The 20,302-nt window shown below is 37.9% G+C and overlaps 2 protein-coding genes across 2 annotated transcripts in view; both read left to right on the forward strand.

Moving 5' to 3' along the window:
- Positions 1-862: 862 nt before the first annotated feature.
- On the forward strand, positions 863-1,923 carry LOC105828908 (4-coumarate--CoA ligase-like 2). Its single transcript, XM_012667474.1, has 4 exons — positions 863-1,037; positions 1,115-1,251; positions 1,469-1,711; positions 1,786-1,923. Exons 1-4 carry the CDS (start codon positions 863-865, stop codon positions 1,921-1,923), a joined length of 693 nt encoding a protein of 230 aa, XP_012522928.1.
- A 6,367-nt stretch (positions 1,924-8,290) lies between these two features.
- LOC105828909 (probable G-protein coupled receptor Mth-like 1) overlaps positions 8,291-20,302 on the forward strand; it is a 143,526-nt gene continuing 131,514 nt past the window's right edge. Inside the window, exons 1-3 of the mRNA XM_036282474.1 lie at positions 8,291-8,817; positions 10,454-10,726; positions 15,240-15,475. Coding sequence (XP_036138367.1) covers positions 8,291-8,817; positions 10,454-10,726; positions 15,240-15,475 — 1,036 coding nt within the window. The remainder of the gene's footprint in view (positions 8,818-10,453; positions 10,727-15,239; positions 15,476-20,302) is intronic.

Genomic DNA, 20,302 nt, shown 5'->3' on the forward strand with positions numbered 1-20,302 from the left:
GCTTAATTGCATTAATTGCAAAATCTTCGTGGCGCCTGTTAATCAAAAATCGAGAGAGTTCTGATCTCCCGAAAATTCCCCGGGGTTCTCCCCGTGTGACGCCACCTCCTCGTTCTCCCGACACGCAGCTATTTCAATCAAAAAGGGGGGGGGAGGGAGGGCGGCGCCGGGCGCACACCCACCGAGATACTATCTCCAGTTGTGCGGCAGCGTGGTGTATTACCGCGCGTTTTATCGGCGCGATCTTTCGCGATTAATTCGATAGAGCAAATTGCGATTAGAAAAATGCGCTTGCCGTGCCGTAACGACCGGACGGTAACTCCGTTATGCGTTTAAGTGCACGCGACAGAATGCATAATGCAGATAGAGTCACGACAGGTCGACGCGCCGGCCCTCGCACGGCTCGTCCGGCACAGGCTCGCCCGAGATCGCGGCGAGATTATTTGAAGCGATCGTGACGAGAGGAATTTCTTTCATCGAGAGGAAGCGTGTTAATCTACCTCGTCCCCGCGCGGGGATTTGGACTTTGGGATTCCCCTCCCTGCCCCCCCAACGCCGTCGTTCGTATGATCGACTACGTACCTCCCGCGGGAGATACACCGTAGTTACGAAGCTTTCGAGATTAGCTCCGAGATCCGTTGCGGCGCGACGTCACCCTTCCCGCTCCCTTCGACCGAGAGGAAGCGATTCTTTACTCCCGGCATCGCGAAGAAATCGAAAATCCTTATCACCCACCGTGCCGCATGAGTAACTCTTCTTTACGGTTTATCGACGATTTTACGACGCACGCCCGCGCGTACAGCTTTATCTGTATTTTATTTATTATACATCGCATATTTGTGCCGCAGCCGTTTTGAGACTAATGTCGCCGAGAAAAATATTTTTGTTTAACTGTCGGTTCCGACAAGTACTCGATCTTACCAAGTACGATCTTTCTTCTCTGAAGAAAGTCTTATTCAATGGTTCGACCGTCAATCGCGAAATTCACGCAAATCTCATCGAGTTGCTGCCAGATACTTCTATCATTCAAGTATATAGTACGTACATTTATTACAATTCTAATTAAAAAGTTGATGTAGCCGATGCAATATCTAAAGTTAATAAATTGCTCTAGGTTTAACTGAAACAGGAGTAATAGCTTACCAACGAGAAACCGGAAAGATTGGATCCAGCGGTTACGTGGGTAGAAATGTTCGATTGATGATCACATCTTTATATCCTTCCGCCAAAATAATTCCATTAGGTCCAAACGTAGAAGGCCAAATCTGGTGCCGTTCTCCATACATGATGAGAAAATACTACAGCGATACTACACCTGATACAAACTATTGCGGTAATTAGTTGCAATTTCTTTTAATTAATAATTTATAATTATACTTGTTCTATAAAATTACACACACATATATGTAAGAGTAAGATAATACATTGATTATCAATAAAAAATACATATTAAAATTAATTTACTTAGAAAAATGGACGAGAACTTGGTTTAAGACTGGAGATATTAGGCTACTACGATACGAATGGTAATATTTTCATCGGACAGGTCAATCAAATTTTCAAATGTAAAAATAAAATCATCTCACCGGCGGAAATTGAAGCCGTGTTACAAAATCATCCGATGGTTCTCGAAGCCGTTGTAGTGCCAGTGCCGCATAATCTTGAAGATGAATATCCAAAAGCATTTGTTACAAAGGTGCCGAGAAAAGAGGTACATATAAAGCTGGTTATTTCTCTTAAGATCCATATTATATACGTCAATGGCATAACGTTATTGTGCTTCAGGTATCGGAAGAAGAACTGCAACAATGGGTAATAGAAAAATTGAGGCCGGATAAAAAGCTTTGTGGTAGCATAATATTCCTTAGCCGAATGCCACGTATCTCAAATGGAAACATTCAACGGAAGATATTTAATTATTGAGCGCAAATTGACACATATAATAAAATATAAGCACAATTTATTTGACAAACCACCACAATCATATATTTTGAGATTACCTAAGATTTAGGTCCCAAATAAATTAAATGCACATTTTATCTTCTAGCATTTAATCTGATATGATAATGTTAGAATAATAACGTTATCTTTTCTTTTGTTTCACGCAATTTTGATGACCCTTTTTTAAAACAGCATTCAGACCATTAATTGGTATTCAAAATTCTGGCATCAAAATTCAATCAGTGTTTCAAGAAATTATATTTCATATTTTTATTTTGTATATATACTAAAAAAAATATATGATATGTATTTATATACAATATTATATAATATATATTTATATATAGATATTATATATTATAATATAATATATAATATGTATATATAAAATAATAATAAAATCAAATTATGAAGTTACGAAATTCTAAATACATATGCATTTTTGATAAAAGACAGGCGACAAGAGAATTCTATAGTAGTTTTGATCAATCTCTTTGATTCCTGACGCAAATATTGTACGTTTATAAAGTAACAATAATATTCGTTATTGTTATTGTAAAAATATAACAAGCTTATATTATTAGAGACAGACAAAAATAACGATTGCTACCAAAATAGGTAATGATAACGACAAGTAACGCAAAGTTACGAAACTCCAATATGCATTTTTAATAAGAGAAAAAAAAATAAATTTATATAGTCAAGTTTATTGCCAATATTATTAACACAAAATAGTACTACGGTATAATTAGTATAAAATATTTTTATACTACATAATTATAAATTATAGTATAAAATATTTCTACACTACGAATACAAATAAAACATGATACAATATAAAGTTATAATAAGATATTTTAATTATAAAACTTCGTATGACTTTAGCGTAGATTTAATGTTAACATATGATCAATTAAATGTAATAAAAAGCAAATACATTATTGACAAAGTACATTGTATCGAAATATATAAACTAATACACAAATATATCGAGAAAACCTGAAATCACCCGATCCTATAAATTAAAAGTAATAAATAATGAACATTATCTCTCGCGCATGTTATGCCGAATATCATTTTAACTGACTGCATGGCGAGATACACATCGCGTTTCATTACGTTTTGTAATTCGGAGAAAAGGCTTCGCAAGCGAAATAACATCGATAACTCGGATATTCAATTAGTCCGCGGAGAGAAGAGGTGGCACCGAGATGAAATATTCTCCGCGGAATATTACCGTGTCGCGTTTGTTTACAGTGCACGCGCCACAGTATTTTACAGCGGTGACCCTCTCATTAGCGAAGCGAAATCATCCGGATTCGATTATCTTCCGCGGCGCGATAGCGGAAGCGCATCGTCATCGACGGGCGCTTTATTTTTACGCATACGCGCGACATTTACCTCGATCGCTTTTAACGATCGGTGATCAATCTGGCCGGATGATTTTGCAGTTTCAACTTCCGGGATCGCAACCTGGATCAAAACTGTCTGGCCGACACTCTCTACCCCTTGCGCCCGCCAGCCAGCCAGCCGGACGGTCTACCACCGACCGGCCGGCCTGCGTAGACAAGAGGGGCAGATAAAATCGGTATTACGTTTAGGGACACGCACGTGCAAACCTATTAACGAACGCACGCTCACGCGCCAACCGCGCGCGAGCGCGCTGCAACACACGCACACACGCGCGCGCAGAAACGCCGACGATCGGCCGTGATTTACGTGTCGCCACGATATCACTGCCTCCTGCTTTTCCCCTATCTGAATTTCGTGCCATCCTATTAACCTCTGGACCCGCACGTTGCTATGAAATTTTGGAAAATCGTTTGACTTCCTGATACATTCTCTGTACGACGGAAATCATTTTTTAACTCCATTTCCAAGTTTCAACGAAAGTTTTTACATTTCGATGCGATTCAAGAACGCCATGAACTATCACATACTATGTTTACAGCCAATTCGACCGAAAATAGTTTCCTATAAGAAAACTGCGGGTCCTTTTCAAATTTAAAATTTATGAAAGTTTGAGTGGCCGCAGCTTTGTCAATTTTAACCGTAGCCATTCGAGCATTAAAAGACATTAAAGAAACTTGTACAGGGGTAAACAACACTCCTGCGGAAACTGCAAAATTTCGAAAAAAAACTTTTTAATTAAAAAAAATTTTATAGGAGTATCATTTGCCCCCGCACGAGATTTATTTCGATTTCTCTTGAGGCCCGAGAGAGAGAATAAAAATTGACAATGTTAGGAGTGGCCGCAACTTTGTCAATTTTTGCACTTCGAGTCTCGAGAGACATCAAAAGCACTTGTGCGGGGGTAAACAATGCTCCTATAAAATTATTGAAAATTAAACGTGCAAAAATATTTTTTCGGAATTTTATAGTTTTCGCAGGAGTGCTATTTGCTTTCGCACGAGTTCTTTCGATGTCTCTTAAGGCCCGAAACGCTAAAGTTAAAATTGACAAAGTTGCGACTACTTAAAGTTTGAAAATTTTCAATTTTTAATTTTCAAACCTTATCAATTTTTACAAAGTCCATTGCGTCATATTTTAAAACAATATTATTAGATACATTTGATAAAACTTTATAATAATGCGGTAATTTTAAAAAAATTAAATATGTTTTGTATTACATAAATTATTTAAAACTTTTTACGCACATACACACAGAAATGTTTTGTACTACACCTAATTAACATGTCAGAATTAATTAATGAAACACAAGTAAGTCTCTCTATTTTTCTTTCTCTAACTTTGTTGTGTGCACTTATAAAATTTATTTTCATAAAAATTTAAATATATCTCATATTCAAACAAATTCTGTTTATAATTATAAATATTAAATGCGTATAGAAATTAAACAAAATTTTCTAGTCAATCTAAATTCAACATGTCTAGTCAACTACAGCGAAAATTAATATTCTATTTAAAATTAGTAAATAACACATCTTTAAATAACACTTTGAATACATATAAGTCAGATAAATCTAAAATAAATTTGAAACAATTATTTATATATAATTGTCTCTGAATTTTTACAAAATATTTTTACTACATTATCATTTTATTATGATTAAAATCGAATATTTATTTCTTTGACAAATAAAAACTTCTCATGTACATGAAAATTGAATTTTGGTTCGATATAATGCAACAGTTTTCAAAGTCTGACGTTTTATCACATTTTGAGTTTTATGTCTATTTTGACTGTGACAAAAAAATCGAAGCTTAACTCACTCTGTTCTCAAGTTTCGGCGGAAACTCCAAGCCAGAACAAGAAAGAAGTAGGTAGTTATCCTGCGCGAACGCGGAAACGTTTTAACGAGCTCGTTTCGGCTAGGCGGCGCGGACGTTAACGATATTTTAATTGATAAAATTTCGCAGACGCCGGTAGGCGGCCGTAGCAGGAACGCAAATTTCCAATTTTCTCTGTCGCGAGATGGCGAAAAAGTTTAATTGCCGGCGTCCCGCCGACGCTGCTCGTGTGGAACTTTTTAAAGCATTTCCGGTCGACTTGGACGGTCGCTTTTTGTCGACTCTTTCTGAGGAAAATTGAACAAAAACTGTGGTTTCGCAGTAGGTAAAAGTAAAAGGAGAGATTGTTTGAAAAGATTTTTTATAAAACACACAATATATGCTAATTTTATGTATACACACAAAATCATAAATGTTTTAACTTTTCTATATTAGAATATATATTAGAATATATATTCAGAGCGTACGTTATTTTTTTCTAATATTCATGCATATGTAGCTATTAGAAAAATATTATTTTTATTTTATTGATAACTATTTATATATATACGTATTCATATATACAATACATATATAACATAAATAATAATTGATATAATATTTATTGTGTATTTTGTATATTATTAAAATATACATTAATTATATATATTAATAATTTTATTATCGTTACAGCCAAATGTTGATATATCACGATAACAAAATATTATCTCCAGTATTTTAAAACAGCGTTTCGAACAATCAATAAAGATACAAACATTTGAATAGAAAATACTCGAACATGTCGCGACAAACGAAAAATTTATGTTTTAAAACGTTTATGACTCTATACGCATTTTCATTCTGTGTGAAACACGAGTATTGTCTTATACAGTTTTATGTCCAAGTCCTCACGGAAAGCGGTGTAAGCGCGTTCCCGAGAACCTCTTCACGGAATCGATGCAGCGCGGCCGGTTGACGCCCATGTTACGAGTGTAAATTACAATCAACGAGCGGTATCATTTCCCACACGAGGCCATGTTGCATCAGTCGTACGCGTACGTATTTTATACGCAAGTCAATCTTAGTCGCTGTTACGTCGATTCCCCCCATCGTAATCGACCTTCAGCGCGCGATCGAGAAGTTATCCGTTCGTTTCGCGGAAGTAGCAGGTCGTGCCTGCCAGGTGAGTTGCCGATCCAGGAAGCTTCGTCGCCGATATATACCATCCGGACGGGATACCGCAACGATCGTCCGTTACGTCCGGGATGACGTTTGCTCTATCGAGGTAGCGAACAGGGACACGCGTATGTACTTGTATATTTTCTCACGGATTTCTATCAACGTACGTAAACACTTCTCGGAAATATCTTGCAGGATCTGCGCTTAGTCACACAGCAAAGCGCATATTTCAGATCTTCCCGATTCGCTTCTCGCATCTTTCGCCGTTACCTTCTCGAGAAATCTTCGCGCGCATTGTAACGTTCCGATTCCCAGGTTGTATAACCAATGTTCGTACGTCCGTTAACGATCGGGATCTCGCGGAGTTTATTGCCTTCGGCGAAAATGAACAAATAACGCGAACCACATTGTGATTTAGAAATATTTAACGGTATTTTAGCCCTACAATACCAGCTAAAACTTATGAAAATTTAAAAGCTATATACAGGCTTCCTTTTTTTTATAAGTCAATGATAGAAAAAACAAAAAAACAACGAAAATTATGATTTGTGATAGCTTATGTAGCAAAAATGACTTTATTTTACAACAGATTTGGATATTTTTAAACGAATAAGTAGATTTAAATAAACTCTTACACGAATTATTTAGAGTTCGTTACACGTGCAAAATTTAATTCATGATTAATGTTTAATTCATAATACTCGTTGAACTTGCAAATACTACAAAACGGGATTTTATATACGAATTAAAAGTAAACCCAAAATTAAATAGCTTTTAAATTAATAAGAAAAATATGTTCGAATTTTATAGATATTTAAACGTAATAATAAAACAATTTGTAAAAATTTTACATTTTTTGTAATACTTCGAAACGTGACATATAATAAAAAATAAATCTTTGCGATTTGTCCGCGTTTAAGCATTTACATTATAATTTATTACTTTATTCCAGTAGTTCATTAATTAATCCTGATTTTTAACATTTTGAATTTCAGGTTGCAAACGTTTTATTATGCACCATTTTTTTAACATAAATAACATACGGTCTTGATATCTCTAGCGAAATATTTACAAGCGAAGAAAATATCGTCCCGCATATCTTTTATAAGCCTTTTATAATCCATGAAAATCGATAAACATTCAATAAAACAAATTCGTTTTATTCCGCGCGCAAAAAAAGAGAGGGATTTCGACAGAGTCAATGGAAAAAAAAAAAAGGCGAGGTTCAATCAGCGTCTCTTCCCGATTCGCGTGCGCCGCTCGCCGCGGTTACAACACAGCTCGCCGCCGCGAACGGGATAGCGTCACGCGCGTTACCGTTTCACTTCCGGTTGTAGCGGGAGGGAGGGGGCACCCAGGCACGTGGTCGTCGCGAATTCTCGCCCCCTTCGCGCGAAGGTCGCCGAGGATCGAGGAAAGGAGGAAGCGCGCGTCGCGCGCCGGTGGTTGAAGAAGGTCGGGTAAGGGCGGGAGCGTGGCGCGCGGCTGCGCGCGCACACGGCAGTCACGCTGCCCGGCGGAGCAGCCGCGTGGTCGCTCGCTCGTCGCCGGCCGTCTCGTTCAGTAACGCCGAAGCCTCCGAACGGGAGAGTCACGTCCGCCGGCGTACGAGTGCCGCGGTGTAGACGACGAGACACTCTTCGCTTTTCCCCGAACGCAACTCGCTCACCGATTTTCGATTCTCCCCTCGAGCTGGACGGCGCTGGTTCGCATTGTGTAATGATGTCGACAGCCTGATCGAGCCCTAGTGCGCGTGTGTGTGTGTATGCGTGTGTGCCGGGTTTTGTGTGCAACTTGCGCAAGCGAGACATCGATCGACTCGATCGTTGAAGATTGAGATTTGAATTTCGATTCTCGCGTCGATTCTCCGCGACAGTCGGAAGTTGCGCCGAACGCGACCAACGTGAACATAGCCGCGGATTTTTTCCGGAGTAGAAAGATGGGGGCGTTCGCGCTTTGCGTTCTACTCGCGCTCGCCGCCGCGACCACCGTCCCCGCGGAGCCGATCGACCTGGCGAACAAGTCGCAGCTGACGATCCTCAAGTGTTGCCGATACGGCGAGGAGCTGCGACAGGTGGACAACGACGGGAGCGACGAGGACGCGTTGCCGCGCTGCGAGCGGACGGACAACCGATGGTCGCCGCTGATCTTCTCGCCCGCGCGTCAGACGCTCGAGGAGGAGCCGCCCGCAGACTGGCACGTCGTCGACGGCCGGCGTCCGGTATGCGACAATCACTCGGAGCTGGTCCACGTACCCTACCGGCAGTCCAACCCGTTTATCCTCCTCGACAACGGCGACGCGGTCCTCGAGGTCAGCAGCACCATTTCTGCCGGCCACTACTGCGCCGATTCGAAGGCCCTGCTGGTGTGCATGCCGAGGAAATCGGCAGGTAGCCACGCCGCTGCGACCATGAGACCGCGAGTGCGACGGTGCTGTGGTGAGAACGCCAGCTTTCACGAATACGGGTGAGTCTCGTTCTTTTCTTTCTCGGCAAGTTTCTTAAGTATAGGTATAACTTTGCCTCGCGCTCGGCTCGCCACCGAACCGAGCGACGCGAAGATTAGGTTAGGTTAGGTTAGGTTTGGCGCAGGGGATACCGCGTTTAAACACCGGTACACTGAGGTTTCTTACGTTCTTTGTCTTGGACACTTCGCTAGTGCCTAGGGAAAGAGTAAAACAATTCTTATCCAGAATGTGTATATTGCAATAATTAATTTGTTTCGGGCGGTCAAATCAAATGACCCAATCTTGGGATTTGTTTATGGTTATGTTTAATTACATGTCGAAAAACGATGGCCGTTGAATTCAAAAAGATTAGATATCGAATGGGCATTAATTTTTTGTCAACATCCATTTTCTTGTAAAAGTTTACAAGAAATTGAAAATCTAGACATCGTTTTCGAACTCGAGAATCGAAAGAAATATCTAATTGTAAATTAATCCTGATAAAATTCAACGTGAAATTTTCTAATTATAAAATAATGAATGAAATCAAGTCACAGTATAAAACATAAAATTCGATATTTATGGAACTGACTAACCGCATAAATAAAACAGGCGGTTTGCCAAATCGATATCGAATAATTACTTTACTGATCTAAAACCGGATAAATCGAATAATTCGAACTGGAACGCGACAAATATAAGTTATTTGTTACGTTACCACGGTATCGAAAATATAGTTTCTTATCTAATGGTATCGATAGCTTTTTTTAGTTATCCGAACGTTACGGAAATAAAAATGCTTCAGCTGATGATTTACCTTTCTGATGAAACAGTAATGGATTTCTTAAGTCTTTGACTCAATCGTTGGGTAGTTTGTTTATTTGTCGAGTGCCCCGTTTCAGTGAAATGCGTCAAGTACGCGCAGAGTGACCTTCACGTCTACGAAACTCGTTTAGTTTTTATTCGAGAATGTTGACGCTGCGTGCGGACGAGTTTCCCGGCGAATTCTAACATGTACATCAACAAAATGTATTAACCGTTTGTGATAATATTACACTGGTTTTATAATAAAATTACTTTATTAAAAATTACTGAGACTAAAGCGTGACACACAGAAATAAGATATTTATTATCATATATGTATCTGGTTATTATTTAATCCTCAAATAGTCACCTAAAGTGATTTTACATCCCAACGATAGTTTTCTTTACTGTTCGAAAATCCTCTTTTCTTAAGTTTTTTTTTAATAAATAGAGCAATTCTACGTAACACTTAAATTTCTGTTTGTATGTATACAATGATAAAATCGTGATAAATTGTAGAATACAATGATATATCATATCTTGTGTAAATAATAATAATAATAATATAGACTTTAATAATAACTGTGAGTTGGGATCTAAAAGAACCTCTTCAAGTGGTCATTCACACTTCACGCAAAAAACCATGTCCTTTGAAAGAGGCAATTTTTTTATCGCACCTTTAATTATTATTAAATGTAACAGTTCGGTCTACGGAACTTTAAAAGAAGCACTTGTACAGAAGGTGAAAAAAAAAAAATTTTACGATCGGCTTTACAGTTACGGCCTCTACAGTTATCTCATTTTAACATGTGACTTTGTAATAAATCCTCTTCTATGTGTGTGTGTTCACAGAAACACTTGCGTCTTCATAAAAGAGACTGCGGATGCACCACCTCTGCTGCCAAACGTATCGTCCGCTATCGAGATCGTGACCGGATTCCCGACCTGTCCGAAATTCGACAATTTCACGATCGTCGGAAACGCGATGGACGCTACCCTACAGCCCGACGGCAGTTTGGAAGTAAACGGGGTTGTTTTACCTACCGGCCAGTTTTGCGTGGAGAGGATTAAGGAGCTCAACCAGATTTCCAAGGTGTTTGCCTGTCCGGAACACGCACCACAAAGGTCAGTGAAATGAAATTAATTAAAATTATACGCAGCATTTGTTATATTTTTGTTCCCGCTGCACCTTCGATCTACGCCACGTTACAAAAGTCGATTTCCAAATAATGATAAAAAAAAATTCCTCCGCACATTGAGCTAACAACGATGTTACCTGGTAATCGCCGCTTATCTCAAATAAAACTTGTATAGAAATGTTCAAACAGATAGAAACCAATAACACTTGTCGATGCTGATAATACTTATAGGATCTATTTTTTTATTTTAACCTTTGCTTCTGATGCTCTCGGCTTTGAAAAAAAAAAGCTATTAGCGCATTTGATGCTGTAATAATGATTTAATTATTTTTTATTACATTACGATTTATTTATATTACTTTCACGTAAATATACCGATTCTTTCGGTGAATCGGAAACAAAATTCAGTATAATATTACTTCGCTTTTTGATGATGGAGCTAAAAATGTTTTCGTAAATTAAGAAAATTACTGAACTAGAATTTTATCTAACGTTTTTCTTAATTTGCAATAAGTATTAATTTCTTTTTTAAACATGTTGCGCCACTAATTTAATATATTCCGCAAGCATGCTCTGACCGATAACTCGATATCGAGCGTACGCGCAAGTCGCAGGAAGTTGAATATCGATCCCTCAATTATGCAAAGCCAATCCTCTGTCCTTCTTCTTACTCGCTCGATCATCGTTCATTCGTCCCGCGTAATGAAGAATGAAGTCTCGACTCCGCGCGGTCCGGTTCCGGCGGTCAAGTCGTCCGACCCACTTTAAGGCACTCCGAGCACGATCCGACTTTTTGCCCCGTTAAGTATCGCCTGCTCCGATCTGAATTTATCGCACGGCTTAATTGCGCGTTCGACATTATTAGGCGATGGCTGGCTTAGGGGAGTGCACGCGGGGGGGATGAACGGTGCCGTTTCTACGTCGTTCGCTTGGGGGCCGATACTTACACGTCGTCGGGAAAAATGTCCCGGGCCGTCTCACTTTCATTACCGCCGTCCTCTCCCCTTTCCTCTCCCGCCAGGTATTTTCTAGGTCGCGCGTGTGTCCGAGATCCCACGTCATCCGAGATTCCATTAGAACGTTTCTCACAACTGTGGATACCGCGATTCCACGCACCGATGAGCGATGAGCGATGTAAAGGCCTCCGCTCGTGAGCGTTGCGTAACAAAGATATGGTATTGTCATACTGATAGAAAAAATATGTGATATTTGCGGCTGTAATGCGGCTTAGTGAAATAATTACGGTCGGGAATATCATTTTTATAGCAACTGTTACATTAACGTCAGTAATAAAAACCATGTACTTATAGTAATGCCAACTATGAGAAAATTATACTATAAATTGTGCAGCTTTGAAATACATCGTATTATTACTACTTATATTAGAGCAATAATTACTATAGGAATGATACTCCCGACTAAAATTATTTTACTGTGCAAGTATAGTCTTGAATGGAATACATTTTTTCTATCAGCGTGCGTGAGGTATTTTTTCTTCGTTTCCGTCTTTCTCAGAATTTTGATATAATTGAAGCGGCTCTCCTATCTTTCCAGACTTTTGATATATAGTATGTATATTTTGAAAGACAGCTGTGCGACAACTGAATGTGAAGATATAAGATATTTCGAAGATATATGCAGTACTGATACGGCATTTTTGTTAAATTATTCCGAAGTTATTTCTCGATGGATTTCTGGGACGTTTAGAGTTTTTCCCCTTCTTAGGAGGAAACGCGAAATTACCACGGGTATATGCAGGCGTTGTCTAACGCTATACATTTTCGCATTAACAATCCAACGTGCTAAACTTCGGGTGATTTACGGTATCTGTACGTCACTTAACGTAAGATGGGGTTAAAGGATCTCATTCGTGGAGAGACACGTGCGTCCCCGCTAAGACTAAGGACGAACCGTGATGGATTGACGGGCAGACATGCAGGACATTACACGATAGTAAGATCCGAGAGTCTCCGTTCGGTAGAAACGTGTAGCATCATGTCGTGTCACGTAGTATATATACGAGAATTCCCAGTTAGTATATGTCGCCACCGGGGATGCAGTGTACCACCAATGAACCGTGTTTATCTCCCGGATTCGAAGTGTCGCCGACGCGGCGTTTAACGAAAATTGCCGGGAGAATTTATGGCAAAAGTTTAATCGCCGCTGGGTGCATAAAGTAACGTCGAAAATGCGATTAGCGCCGCGCATTTGCGCCCGATGCAGAACCGATTTTGCAGAAAGTTACTATACGTTCGTATTCTATTTGCACTTGTGCATACGTGCGCATACGGGTCGCCTGACACACGGTATTTTGTTTTCCCGTGAAAAATTTATTCGCCAACTACTTCAGCGAACCGGCAATCAATGGAACAAAACGCGGTCGGACGTGATGGTTTTTTTTCATCGTGAATGCATCGCGGATAGAGTCGATGAACTATCACAACTTTTCTCAAAATTGGATAAAATCAATCTTTGACAATACGTGTGTTAAATGCACGTGTTGCACTTGGAACGCGATATAATCGAACAGATTTCAAAGCAGAAATTATTATTGTTATTTTACAAGTTAAAAATTGAATTTTTACACAATCTTGAAAAGAAAACCGTTATCTCCGCATGTAATTTTATTTTATTATCGTAAACATATCTATTTTTTACACTAATTATTTGTTTATAAAATATTTAATTTTTAGAACGCACTGTGGATATAACATATTTGAATGTTTTTTTTTTTTTTTCCCCCCTAAAGATTGGTAATTCTATGATTCTAAAGATTGCATTGGCTAATCTGCAATTTTGAATATTCAAGAATCAAATATAAATAAATTTTTTAAATTAAATAGCGTTTTATTACTTTTAACTTTTATATGTATCAAAATTTATTATTTTCACTTAACATACATAAATTCTAAATTCTAATAAAGAATAAATTTCAGTTAAATTTGATCAATTTTAATGCTTGAGTTCAACTCCATTGTTTTAGTTAAATTAACGACATATTGAATAGGAGCAGTGGCGACGTAGGAATGATAACAAAATAACTCAAATTATGTACAATTCAACAATAGGGAAGGCTGAGGCTCGTTGGCATAAGAGGCAAGTTGGCATTGCATTCCATTTATGTATTTTATGTATTATGTTTTAATCTACTCAGAGATTTGAATACATTAAAACATCCTTATCTTTTTTTATAAATTTATGTTTTTTTTTTTTTCGTTGTAACCTTTTCATTGATGAAAATACATGTGCAGTAGTTATATTTTTAATGGCGTTTTAATTGAAAAAAATTTAATACAATGTTTATTTTTATAAAAGTTATAAGCAATCAGATTGAGTTGGATATGTCGTATCCAGTGAAACGCGGATTGTTCGTTGTTCTGGAATTAGATAACATTTATAACGCACGTGTAGATTTTTTATTCCATGAAAGTTTCTAGTAAACAGTGACTCAAATCTCTGGAGATCTTGGAAGTGCTTTCCCCTCAACTTTCACTCGCAGTAGGCACGTGTGTAAATGATCGATGCGAGTTAAAATCACCGTAAACGGTCCCTGAAAACGGAAATCCGCCTGTCCTGAATGCGGTCGCGTCGTGATATAATTAATCGCGATGAAAAATTATTTCGCTCGAATCTTCCAGGAATCTTAATTAAAAACGGGCGTAACGATTGTCGATGAACGCGGTATTATTTCCGTTATAATCGATCGAATATCTGGCTCACTGCCCACTGGTTGGCAGTAAGCCAATCGGTCAATTGCCGATGTGACGCCGATAAAACTGCCCGAATTTAATTAATCCGCCCAGCGCGAGAAATAACGAGAAATAGCGCCATAATTCGCCTTTTTCTTTCGCGACTTTTTGTCCGTAGTGGAAAATATCGACAGGCCCGACACTGGAATTTGCATGTTAAATGTATGCTAACCTTCCTTTCCGCTAGCATGTAAAAAAAAGATTTGAACGGGTGAAATAGAGAAAAGAGACATTTTTATGGTGAAAGTACGTACGTCTACGCAGTGGTAAATTATTATTATTATTCTTTTTTTAACTTTAATTGTTATTATCCTTGCATGATATCGATCAATAAATTATACATTGTTTCGATTTGAAATTTGTCGTTAATTTCAGATGTAAATTACGTGTTTAGGTCATCCATTGTAAACACATAACAAAACATGATATCATATAACTCAAATTAAATGACCCTGTTATTTAATACGTATGTTATATTAATCTAGTTATACGTTACAATAATACAATCGTATAATGCGTATAACGAAGAACCTTTTTGTGAATAAATATTAAGAATTCAACAAAAAGGAAAGATTTGTATCACAAACGGAATAATTTTATATCTTTCATCGATCGTATGATCGACTCATTACATTTCCCGACTTTTAGATTAAACTTTTAGATTTTTGTGTTTTTGCGTCGCAAATAGATTTAAACTAAAAACTATAGCGTCCAAAGCAGCGTCCTAATCTGCTCGCGTTTTTTTTTCAGACCTGCGGTAAAAGCGACGGACATCAGATTCACCCTTTATCCAGTGGGCTTCATCATTAGCGCCGTTTTCTTAGCTGCTACTTTGGCTGCCGGTTGGTTACTGCCGGCCTCTCATCACGTTCTGCACTGGCGTTGCCAGACTCATCATGTCGCTTGCCTAATGATGGGCGATATTCTTATGGCCATCATTCAACTAGCCGGGGATTCACTTCATGGTGCAAGCTGCAAGGCGCTCGGTGAGTCTTCATTATTGCCTTGTTAATTTTTTCACCGTTGCTTCTTACCTCTCAAAAGGGCTCCCTCGCAGAAAGCGATATATTTACGGTAATTTCACGGTAGGTCTCGATACTGCGGGTACGGCAGAATGATGAATATAGATACCCTTTGGCATTATCTGTTTCCCTTGATATTCAGTTGTATCACAGGCGCAAATTTATTCTGTGACGTGCATTATTTTTAGGTGAAAAAATATTCGAATGAAAATAATATTTAGAATTTCTAATGCAATTTGAATTTTTCTTTTGTTTTCTTCAAATATACTTTAATTAGTTTAATTTATCATTCATCACGTTATTAAAAGCATCTCACGTTATACTACACGGATTTATTATACATCGTTTCTGCGTTCGTAACGCGAATATCTTATCGATTGGTAAAATTTTATTCTCTCTCTCTTCTCTCTCTCTCTCTCTCTCTCTCTCTCTCTCTCTCTCTCTCTCTCTTTCTCTCTCTTTTTCTCTCTTAATTGCATCTGGTTGACGTTCGCGATTTTCCAGAAGATAACGCAGGCGTCCGGAACATTGCCGGAATTCTCCACAATAAACTATATCTAATAGCCGCGTAAACGGAAAAAACGAACAATTCGCTATTTATCGGAGCGTGGCGATCAGCCATTTCGCTTCTTTTATTAACGTCCATTGCTATGAATCGGAAGCGGCGCGACTCGGATTAAACGAAATTGAAAACTAACCGGATCTTCGCGTTGAATGAGCGTTGACATATCAAAAAGTAACGAGAATATTAATGATTACGTGAAATTGAAAATCTGAGTCTAAAAAGCAATCTGCTCGGGTTTTTTTTTTGGTTTTTTAACTTAATCCTCTATTGTCATTCCGCTGAATTGTATTTATTATTTATTTACTTATTTATTTATCGATTGATATCGATTGATAGAGCATTCGACTTACGAGGAAACGCGATGTTGATTATCCACACAAATGTCAGCCGGTGCAACTGAATGCGCAGATGGAATACGAATTTGGCCGACGATCGAGGCCGGCTTTATTTGCCGTTCCGTCCGATATCCCCGATGCTCAGAGGGTAATTATTCGGATAATCGTAGTAATCCCGCAAAGCTCCGCTTCTCTCGTCTCGTTCCGATCGCGAGAATCGATTAGTGCGTACACCCGGGCGAGTCCGGCTTCTCCGTGTTGTAATAGCGCGCAACGACTCTCATTTGCATGAAGAATCGATTACGCAGATTCCGCCAGGGCACCGGGATGTTTTTCCTATCGTGATCTGCGTTTAACCATTCGTTCTTACAAATTGGCACGGCCGACCATGTAACTATAGGCCGAGGATCATTGTCGCTCGTGTCTTCCATTCATATTTTTTTAAATTTATTTGAAAAATGAAAAATGAAAGTACTTATAAGGGACTTTGTTGACATTAACCTTAGAAGACAAATGTGTGATTATTATTTTAAAATCAAACTGCACTTATTTTTGTACAATTTTCTTAATTTTTTTTTACTTTAAATAGATTTTTCTCTTACAGAAAATCATCATTGTTTTTTTTTTATAAAACAAAAATGCACTACTTAATTATCAATTTACTGCTGATATAAAGGACTGAGACACTCAAAAAGTTTGGGATGACATTTTATCCCCCTCCCTCTTTTTGTCTTTAAAAGTAGACAAATTTAATTTTGTCTTCTAAGGTTAATATAATTTATAAGAATTTTAGAGGAAAAATAAAATTTTTAGGAAACAAGATGTTACTTAACATAGAATTTAATATAGAATGTAATACAGAAGATGAATATACCTTCTTAATTAATATAGAAATATCTTCTTAAATAATACAGGAGATGACAACTTCTCTTTATGTATTTTCGAGTGAGGTATTATTCTCGTTGTGGATTTCTTGCAATATTATTTTGGGAATAAGCACTCTGCTACGGTTACATCAAACAAAACCGGAAGCTTTTACAATTTTCGTCGAAATAATAGTCGTAACTGAAACCAGTTATGAGGTCGTGGACCTTCCGTCGTGGACTTTCCGTCTACGAAAACCGAAGAAAGGAGAAAGTGGAACGTTAGCGGCGAGTGTTGCTGACCCACAATCTCTTTCGTCGATATTTTCAGTTTTTTTCTTTTTCTTGACTCAAAGAGAGTGTTACCTCGCGCAGCGTACCATGAGTGCTCTTCTGACGAGAGATTTTTCGCTGACATATTTAATCGTAGTAACTACGATTTCTAATTTTTCCTTTTGGATCCTTATTTTCATCTTTTAAAATCCGTCTCTTGTACGCAACATTTTAATTTGACAGTGCGAATAACAACTTGACATGTAAAAATCCTTACATTTACCTAAGATAGATTACCTAAGAAATAGAACAATGAATTAAAATGAGTTAATTCATACACAGAAAAATATCAATTCCACTGTCAAGAAAAGTGATTATTTAATTTACTTTTTTTTATTAAATGGCGGTTATTTTTAATAAAGTATATTTTTTAAAATAATAGTCTTAAAATATACTTATCACAAATTTAAGGAAACCCATTATCAAATACTTGAAAAAAGTATTTATATTTTGTCGAAAGATATTATAAAACTAAATCGAAGAAAAATCAAGATAATATGCAAATCGAATTTTTATTTTAACTTAATGTTCTTAGTTGAAATATTAAATTATCGGACTAAGATTCTCAGAATAGTTTGAATAAATTTGATGCTTATGATGAACTTACTATCGATTTGTGGGTATATAAATTTATAAATTATTTGAAATAAGTTTATTTGATTCAAGTTATTTTGTGTGTGTGAAAAGATAACCATACTTAAAAGAAAAAACTAAAACATGAGTAACTGTTTTTCGTAGCCATGAGAATTATATTTGTCTATGTATATAATAATTTTACTTGAGAATTAAAGGGAGAAATAAATTTATATCAAATTATTGATGCCGACATTCATTTAATAGCTGATTCATCAACGATTTGGATTGTTCGCTGTAGGAATGAAACACTCACATCAAATCAATGTTTTTCTTATTGTTACGTTGCGAAATCTAGCGGGATATATCCTCCTCCTTAGTCCTTGCGTGCTCGGGCATTTCTAATTCGCAGATGCACGCATTGCGTATCCCATTACGGCAACGCGAATGCAGCGAATGTACGATACATTCATCACGCGATACGCGAAGTCATGTCGCGTATAAAGGTAGGAATTCCAGCGGCGACGATAACGGTAAGCTGAATTCTTTTTATTGCGAAACAACGTCCCCCACCTCCTTCTCGCGCTTATTGTCTCGCAGAAAGCACGCGAGTAACCGCTCGCCGATGCGTTCGCGGCGCGTGCATCGCTCCGACAGCCTTCGATCGGAAATCATCGAAACGTGGAATGCGCTACGCATGCAATTTTGAAGCATGCTGAATTCCGCGGCGGGTTCACGGCGAACGCGGGGCGTTCACGCTTGTAACGTTCGCCGCGATGTAAATATGCGATAAATGCAAAATGTTTCGCGCGTTCTGTTACACGTACCTTTTTTCATTCTTTTTTTTTTTCGTGTTTTTTTCCGCGTAGCATCGAAACAATTTGATACTATTTCGATATACTGATTCGGTCTACTATTTCAATAATTTAAAATATCGAATTTTCATGTAGAAGGGTTGCTCAGAAATTTCGCGTATGTGCCTCTATTAATTATGCTAGTCTGAATAACTGAACATTGTCAAAATTATTAAATATAATGTACGAATTAAATTGTGGTAGTTAACATATAAGAATTATAAGAGAATGGGACAATATATTTTATGATACTATGAAACACAGGTGCGAGCATATTGATTGGTTTTGCTATCATTGAAATAAATATGGAACATTATTCTCACCAACATTTACTATTTCCAGCCACAAATCAATGTTATAATAATGAAAATAGTTACATAATTACGAATCTTAATATTGTTGTACATTTTAAATTTGATATTATCAAATTTCTCTTTTTATTATAGCTTGAATGTAACAATTATATTGAAATTTTTTCGCGTAATAATAACGATTTTGCTGTTATAACCTTTTTTTTTTTGAAATTGTGCATATTTAATTCGCAGACTCATGCGATCAAATTACATTCCACGATAGTAAATAACATTCCAAATAATGCAATAATCCATCCAGTGGAACATATTGCGAAGCGTATTTCTCGTCCAGATATTGAATGATATAATCTTGGAATATGTTTCGATTGAATTGCATCGCCAATGCGATGCAACACGACCTTCAAATAATAAGCGTAACTATATGCGAGCGCGCAACTCCTTTCTAATCGAATCCATGCGCGATCGTATCAGTCTAGTAGTTCAACGGAATTACACATTACGTGCATCAACCGGTTTGTTTTCGTTATTTGAACGATCTATAAAGCACGAGAGACGACATAAGAAAGAATCTCTCGGTGTATTTATCTCGAACGTTCTTATTTCCCCGGCTTGTCGCGGTGCGCCTCCTGAGTGTCTCCTGAAGGAAAACATCAAGGATGGAGACCCTCGCCGTGACTTCAGCTTTGACCGAGAACTCTAATGTCGCTCAGACGTTGGGCGCCCATTTAAAGAGAAAACGCGCCGCGCCGCTGTAGCGTCGTCTTGAATGGGGGGACGAGAGAGTAAATCAAAGCCCGTTGCCTTTTCGAGATGCTGTACGCCACGTTATATGCCGATCTGAGAGACGGGACGTGAAAGAGGATTTTACTTGATTGGCAGGAAATTCCTGCTTTTGGTAAATCTGCTATTCAACGCAAGACCATTTAAATGAAGCATTATTACCGCATAACAGCA

This window comes from Monomorium pharaonis, chromosome 2 (assembly GCF_013373865.1).
Source record: "Monomorium pharaonis isolate MP-MQ-018 chromosome 2, ASM1337386v2, whole genome shotgun sequence".
In the NCBI taxonomy this organism is placed as follows: domain Eukaryota; kingdom Metazoa; phylum Arthropoda; class Insecta; order Hymenoptera; family Formicidae; genus Monomorium; species Monomorium pharaonis.

Excerpts from the sequence above, each read along its gene's own strand:
- LOC105828908 (XM_012667474.1), top strand. The coding sequence starts at position 863 with ATGTCGCCGAGAAAAATATTTTTGTTTAACTGTCGGTTCCGACAAGTA. Across the intron at positions 1,038-1,114 it reads TTCTATCATTCAAGTATATA|GTTTAACTGAAACAGGAGTA; the intron begins GTACGTACATTT and ends AAATTGCTCTAG. Across the intron at positions 1,252-1,468 it reads TAATTCCATTAGGTCCAAAC|AAAAATGGACGAGAACTTGG; the intron begins GTAGAAGGCCAA and ends TAATTTACTTAG.